This window comes from Eupeodes corollae, chromosome 3, assembly GCF_945859685.1.
Source record: "Eupeodes corollae chromosome 3, idEupCoro1.1, whole genome shotgun sequence".
NCBI classification, from domain to species: domain Eukaryota; kingdom Metazoa; phylum Arthropoda; class Insecta; order Diptera; family Syrphidae; genus Eupeodes; species Eupeodes corollae.
In genome coordinates this window covers 82,474,325-82,482,703 of record NC_079149.1, presented here as the reverse complement: position 1 = coordinate 82,482,703, position 8,379 = coordinate 82,474,325, and the positions used below count along the sequence as shown (strand labels likewise).

Here is an 8,379-nt window from a genome sequence, read left to right as displayed (position 1 = left end):
TATAGTAAACATTAGCAAAAGTATTCCCAAACTAACTTATTCGGATGAAATCCCAATCTATGAAGACATATTCCAGTTTAATCAAATCAATTTAAATGATCTTATAGAAGCAGTGAAACAAATGAATAAGAAAAATGATTGCTCAGGTTTGAACTGCAAGATTGTATTAGATTGCAGTGATGTGATTCTTCCATCACTGCTTAAAATAATAAATTTGTCTTTATACCATGGAGAGTTCCCAGAGAGTTGGAAGAATGCTGATATCATTCCTGTTGAAAAAGTCAAAAATGCTAAAACAGCTGAAGAATGGAGACCAATAAATATGCTACCGACCTACGAAAAGGTATTGGAACACATAGTTTGTGTCCAACTTACAAATTTTATTGAAAATAATAAACTTTTATGTGAAGAGCAATCAGGATTTAGGCGTGGTCATTCGTGTGAAACCTCCATATGCTGGATCATTAATGAGTGGAAAAAGGAAAAAGGTAACACTGTTCTGGCTGTTTTCTTGGACCTCAAACGTCCGTTTGAAACCATTGATAGGGAGATACTTTTGAGAAAATTATACAAATATGGTATTCGTGGAAATGGGATGAAGTGGTTTAAAAGTTATTTAACTGACAGAACTCAAAATGTTAAGATTGATGATATTACCTCCAGTACCCAAAAAGTGTCTATTGGTGTACCCCAGGGAGCGGAACTTGGAGTTTTATTATTTTTGTTGTATATTAATGATTTTGGAAGATGTTTAACACGTTCAAAAGTATGTTTATTTGCCGACTATACTCTTATTTATATCTGTGGTCGCAACTTAGAGTTCTGTGAGGAGAATATGCAGCTTGATATGAATGGTGCGAACAATTGGTTGTGCAAGAACAAATTAAAAATAAATATCAACAAAACCAAGTGCATGTGTATAAATAGCTTAGAATCAAATGTAACCCTTTCCTTAAATGGTGAAACAATTGAAAGAGTAAGCACAGTAAAATATTTAGGAGTATTCATTGACAGTAAACTTAAATTTGATTTTCATTTGAATAAACTTTGTAACAAAATTTCAAAAAAAAATAGGTTTCTTGACCAAAATAAGAAAAAATATTTCTCAAAATTGTGCTTTGACAGTTTACAATACTATTTTATTTCCTCATTTCAATTACTATTCATCGATAATATATATGAGTAGTGTTGGAAATCAAAATAAACTTCAAATTTTGCAAAATAAAGCAATGAGAGTAATTTTAAAATGTGATAGAATGACGCCAATTAATCAAATGTTGCTATCTCTGAAATGGCTAAATGTTGATCAACGTCTTAAATTCAATACGCTTATCATGATTTTTAAAATCAAACATAATATATATCCAGTATATTTACAGAGAAATGTGGAGTACATAACCAACAGTAGATACTTGTTGAGAAATCTTGGTGACTTCCGACTTCCGCTGTACAGAAGAGCTCAGACCCAAAACAACCTACTATATAAAGGTCTTCAACTTTTCAATATGCTTCCTAGTAATGTGAAAATAATATCTATATTGAATGTATTGATACATATACATAATTTCAAAGAGAGGGGAATACAAATATACGAACTGATGGAGTTAATGTACAGAAAAAAGAAGGCGCGTGATACTTGTAAAATTTAATTATTTTTACTTTGTTTACTAAGCGCACTTTGAATTCTGCCCTTTTTTTTCGGTTAAAATGCAGTAAGATCGTTTTCCGCACTCACTTGGACTTTTAATAGAGTAATGATACAAAATATGGGTATAAATTAAGCTGTTTTGCCGTACTGTACTATCAAAAACGTCTATTCACTCATGAGAATGTATAATCTCTTGCTATCTATGAGTGGCACTTGCATCCAGGAAACTAATTAACTGTCAGTACTCAGTTGTGTATCACAGATCAACTTTTATGGAATGATCATATATTTGATATCGCCAAAAATGCTGCCAGGTGCTTAGGATTTTTCCGACGGTGCAAGACATTTTTCACTCCTTCTGATCTGGCTGTTATTTACAAAGCCTTCATCCGTCCAAAGCTTGAATATAATTCGCATATCCGCACATACCCCCCAAACATGATAGGCGATAGAACTATAATAGAAACATTTACATCGCTAGAACACCGCTACAATGTTTCATGCCTTTTGTTGTTTTATCGGTATTTTTTACAAACAATGTTCTTTCGTATTAGCCAGTAGCTCATCAGTTTACCCTTGAGCTCAATTTCGGCGTACTGTAAAGTATAGAGATTCTTTCTTAAATCGCACATCGAGATTGTGGAATGCTTTAACCAATTCTGTTTTTCCCTCCCATTTTGATGTTCAGAACTTTAAGACCAATGTGCACCGGTATCTCCTTTTAAATCCTTCCCTATTTTCCTAACGCTCGCACTGTGTTTAAATATAAACAAAATAATGGGTACCAATAACAGAGCTGTAAAAGAATGCAATCATTTGTTATTTCATCGCGAAAAGTCCCATTCATTTAATTGAATTTTGGGAATGCATTAACATTGCTTAATGCAATACTTTAACTTCGAAAACAAATTCCCAGTTAATTTTGAAGTCTTTTGTAAAAAAATAATTTAGAGCAGTTAAAAGACTTAAAAGTCAAAAGAATGCATTACTTTTTACTGCTCGCATTCTTGTAAGTCTTTTAAAAGTCTTTTACATTCTTTGCATTCATTAAGTCTTTTGATTGCATTCAATGCAGTGCAGTCATTTGAATGCTTTGAAATCTTTTTACTGCTTGAAGTCTTTCCTACTGCTTGAAGTCTAAAGACTACTTTTTATGAATGTATTGTGCAGAAGGTGTGATCATAGGCTAAAACATATAAGGTGGCTTCTAAAAAAAGACGTTTGTGTAGGTGTTCTTAGTTCGGGCAGGAGAAACACTTTTTCAAAAAAAAAAACTAACTCAAATATAAACTAAATTATTATTAAAAACAACGTGCAACATTAGCCTTCCTTTGTTGTATATTTTTTTTAAATTTCTGAATTGTATGCTTTCACTTCTTTTTGAATTAAGTTAATTGAATGAAAACTCTTATTTTTTCTTATGGTATAGAAAAATTGCGGAAATGTGGTTTTAACGTTTTTATTCAAATAATGAGAAGTACATGTTTGTGTAAATTGAATTGAAATGGCTGAGTTCGTTCAAACTTAATTTGATAGATAGATAGGCTTAAAGCACTCAAAGAACTTCAAGTAATAAAAAGATTTCAAGCAGTAAAAAGACTTCAAAGCATTCAAATGACTGCATTACATTGAATGCAATCAAAAGACTTAATGAATGCAAAGAATGTAAAAGACTTACAAGAATGCGAGCAGTAAAAAGTAATGCATTCTTTTGACTTTAAGTCGTTTAACTGCTCTATATGATTTTTTTTACAAAAGACTTCAAAATTAACTTGATTTTTTTTTCGAAGTTAAGTACTGACATGAAGTCAAATTATTCAAAATGTAAGTCTTTTCAATCATTTAACTAGCAATACAAAAATGATTGCATTTTTTACAGCTTTGACCAATAACCCCTTGAGTGCTTGTGAATTAAAAAAAAACCTTCTCTTAAGTAGAATTTAAATTTATTAAATTTAATAGACCTATTATAAAATGTTTATTTGAAAAATGTTATAAAACTTACAAAATAGCAACGAAAATTAATTTATATTTATTATTAGGAATTGGAATCGCTTGTTGATGGATTTATTGAAATCTTAAAATCTCTACTTGCAGTTTTCCTAAGTTCTATTGCCGAATGTTTTAACTGCAGAGTACATTCTGGATTAGTTGTACTTGGCAGTGCAATTAGCTCCTTTTCAAATATACTTGCTAAAATCTCCATGAGCTCAATAAAACCAATTGAAAGTGCTGCTCGTCGTATCCTATTGAGTTCCTTATAAAAATGCTGTGTTTTTTCCGGTATCTTCTTTGCATGCCTAAGAACTTTTTGTATGTCGGACTGAAGACTCGAGTGTTTTATCCAAATTACAAAGTTTTGTGAGTAACTACGCTTCTCAGATTTTACTGGGAAGCACGAACTCTCACCCATTAGCAAGTCATCAACCATTCCGAATTGTCTAAGATCACCTAGCCAGGGTATGGCATTATTTCCTTGAGGTAGAATGTTGAGCATTAAGTTGGATTTCTTTTTACTATCAGCAAATGTATATATAAAGCCGAACCAATTATCCGATAAGAGGACAAGTGCAGCCATGTTTTCAATTTTAAGTGCTCCATGCAAGAGGACGCAAATAGACTCCCTTTGGGTTTCTGATTGCATTGATGATCTGGTGCAGTCTTCTTCGCTACCATCGGCTTTTAAGTAAAACGATCGTATTTCACCTTCAAGCTTTTCCAATTCATTTGAGGTAGAGGGCGACTCGGTTTTTGGACTTTTTGTAAATTTGTCAGCACTTCGTTTGTTGTGTTTTTCACGTTCCATTTTGGGGACAATTAAGTGCCGACTCAGAGATGCTGGTGATCCGATGTCCGATAGTCCAATATAGCCACATATTTCAATAGTATTAGAGAGGATCAATGAATGAGCAGTAGAAAGATTATTGTTCCAATTGCATAACGTTGGTGGAGGCCATATCAGTATGGGACATTCCATTCGGAAGTATCCACCACATTTTAAGACAGTTTCAAAAGGTTTATAGCTGCTTTCGCATAAACGTTCCACCATTTCATACATAACTGTCCGACCAAGTTCACTTTTACGGATAGTCGAATTTCTGGTATCATCACCGACTAATTGCTCATTCGATTTTGGCTGAAAGAGAACACCCTTGAGTCCACTGACATCGAGAAATCTTTGATATATGGTTATAGCCTTTGAAAAATAATAATCACTAGTCAGACCCATGCAAATAAAATTGAGTTTTGTAGAAGATAAACCGTTCAGCCATGGGAACATGGTTTGATTTTGGCTTTGGTTCGCAGATAATGCCCCTATTGTCGCCGGTAATGACTTTGAGCCAAATCCTATTCCACAATCTGTAAACACCACAACTTGACAAAGATTCTGAGCCCCCCAGTTACTAGAGAGCATATCATTGACCCCCTTCAGCAGGATTTCTAAAGATGAACTATCGTAAAGCAGTTGCTTCTTAACTGCCTGCCTTATTTGGTCATAATCCCTTGTGAAATCAACTCGCACCTCAAACTCTCTTGAAAAAGTCACATACGAGACAAATTCTAGTTTAGAGTTGTTTCCTAAATGCTCCAAGAACTGATTGATTCCCTTCACGGCGAGTTGGTAGTAAGATAGAGCATTATCGTCGGCACGGCCGGGAATGTATCGTTGCATTGACAAAGAAACATCGAGGGCTATAATAGTTGGCATTTTTTCAATTTTTCGTAAATTTGTTTCTTTCTATTGGAATTTATAGTTTAACTAGCATAATTAATAATACATAAACAATAATTAAATAAGTTGCAAATTCGGATAAAAGTTAAGTTTATACTAAGAAGAAAAAGTCAAACCAATAATAAGTAAAATAAATAAAGCTTTCCCCTAATGAAAAAGATGCTCAGTCAGTAGATAGATTTACGTGGCTGTCATTCTACTTTGTCGGAAAGCTTTCTTCTAATATAAAACAAAACTACTCCAAGCTATAGATCAGCTGTTGTGAACTAAAAGTGAAAAGGTGTGTGGAAACCCAAGCTAAATCAATAAAACATTGAGCGTCACTCTTCAAAATGGCGGTTATTTGAAAATTGTATGGCTGTGTTCAAAAACAATGGAAGCGGAAGCAACAAAATATTTAATGTAAATCCTACAAATTAAAATGCTATAAGGCCAAATTATTTTCTTCAATTAGACATACTTATTTTTGGTGACCTATGCTATTGTAAATAAAACAAAAACCATTTATTACACAAAAACTGTGGATATTTTATTTAAAAAATTAAAAAAAAGTACGTCTGAAATTTCATATCATCAAATGCATAGAGAAAGAGTTGTACAAAAAATTCATATCAAACTTATCATACATCATATCTTACTCAAAGGTTTTGGTAAATACTCTTCCACAATTTAGCTAGTTAAAATAGTCAATGTGTCCCCAAATAAAGTGGTGACTAATATTGTTGAGTTTTGCACAGTTTGATTAAGCATCTTGCATATGATATGAGCTACGAACTGATAACTTCGAACTGTGGATGTTCGCATATTTTGACTTTTCTTTCACATGAGCTTTATTTCTATTCGCAGACAGCGACCAATTGAATTACCCTTTTCTCCATATTTTCCTAAGCCATGATATTTCACTCAAAAAGAAAACAAGAGTGGTATTATTTTCAGGTAATTCGTTGAAGTGTGGATGGTATGTGGAACGCGAATAGAGTTTGACAGTTCGTAGCAATACCCTGAAATTCGTTACTACCAAATTGTTTTTAAAAAAATTTCCTGTTTTAGAGAAAAAAATACAAATTTTCTTATCCTAACATTAGTGTCAATTGGTTTCTTATAATTTAAATGTGTTTTTGTTTGGAATTGACTTTTTGAAATGTGTAAAATCACGTTTGTTCGTCCTTTCGTTCATTTCTTGTTCGGTCTCATGTGCAAAGCTCAAGAAAGAGAATATCCTTTCATCTTAAGAATATAGCCTCTAACTGAACGACGCTCAGTCTGCATTGCTATTGGCGTAACGCATAATATTCTCATTTTTACCAAAGTGCCTGGTCTTCATAAATTTATAAAATATTTACTTATCCGCATCCAAAAAACAGACTATATCTGGTCTAATTTTTTTTTTTATATTGTGCGCGAATTAAGTTAACAACGAAAGTTTTTTTTAAAAAAATAAACAACTTTATTTGTTGACGTCCAAAAATCAAATGCACAAGATTTTTAATTCATAACCTTCACAATGAGAACAAACTATAGATACATATTTATTATTTGGTGTGAGAACGGAAATGCAGAAGGCTTCTCACACCTGAATTTAAATGGTTTTAGTTTACAAATTCAAAATAAAGCAACTATGTGCTGACAATCAAATTTAAATGAAATGTAATATTATTTATAATGAACATTAAGTAAAGGTTATGATTACATTGATATTGTATATATATATATTTATGAAGATTCATAACTCCTCCCGCCTAAGTATGAAGTGACGGCCATGATAATGTAACATTATCGTTCGGAGCTTCTTGGTCCATTGCTTCCTCTTCAGGATTATTGTTTCTATGACGTTTAAGGTATAGTATGGTTGCAGTTAAGATAAAGATGATGATGATGTAAATCAAAAACTCTGGTCGGTGGTCTGGCATATCTTTGGTCAAAGTGATAACTTCGGTGTTGGTTATTTTGGTTGCTTCCAATGTACTGCTATTAAATTTGTCTAAATGAAGAGAGTTATTAATTTTTATAAAAATTGATGGAATAATTTTAATTTGATCCCAAAACATAGTTAATTTGTTTTTGTAGATAATATTGTTAATTTTTATTTCACATTCTTCATAATGTAAAAGCAGGGTTCCGGAGATAAATTTGTCATCGATTCCACATGTTGAAGTCATCTTCGTGGTCGGGGAATTAATTAATAGTATGAATCCTTCTTCTGGTTGGGTGATACTACTGTTGATGGTGGTTTCGATGACGTCACAGGTTGCTTCCTTGTTTTGAATGATTTTTGGTATGCATTTTTCAGAGGTCAAGTTCTTTAGCTCTTCTTTTGGGCAGTAAAACGTATGTTCAATGGATGTACAAGGTTTGCTCATGTATTGGATGAAATGTTCATTCATAATTACATAGGATTGATTTAAATTTATATTGAGAGTTTCGTTTATAGGGAGTTTTATCAAATGGTATAGGTTGAAAGGTTGTGGGAGAAGGATAGGTAGTTTTATACTGAAAATTATGTTTGTATTATTATAATAAGCTTGTAGAGATAAAAACTCATAAAGTTGTTCGTCAGAAGAAATTTTAATATTTTGTAAATTCATATGTTCATGTATCAGATCAAGCTCACCAGGATTCAAAATTTGTTTGGATATTATATTAACTTTAGCCAAATTAATTGATTCAATTATTTCTTGCAAATGGCTTGTAAGAATTTCAATATTATAATTAATCTGATATATATATTGCATGTATTGAAATTTGTCTTCATCGGTTCGAATTTTTTGAGAGATTACTAATTGATACTTGCTCAAATACTCTTCTAAATCTTTTTGCTGTGCATTAATGTGATTGGTTATGTTTGCAAATCTTTGGATCATTTTGTCATTGATTTGTACTTGTCTGTTTAATTCTTTATTCATGTCATGTTCGTTGAGTTTTAAATTTTGTATGTCTTTATTTATTTGTTCTGCGTCATTATTGTCCATGTTGCCTGTAATTGTTTTGATCAAGGAAC

The 8,379-nt window shown here is 32.3% G+C and overlaps 1 protein-coding gene across 1 annotated transcript; it reads right to left on the bottom strand.

Moving 5' to 3' along the window:
- Positions 1-3,602: 3,602 nt before the first annotated feature.
- On the bottom strand, positions 3,603-5,520 carry LOC129949589 (integrator complex subunit 14). Its single transcript, XM_056061145.1, has one exon. It carries the CDS (start codon positions 5,355-5,357, stop codon positions 3,687-3,689), a length of 1,671 nt encoding a protein of 556 aa, XP_055917120.1. The 5' UTR covers positions 5,358-5,520; the 3' UTR covers positions 3,603-3,686.
- Positions 5,521-8,379: the final 2,859 nt, after the last annotated feature.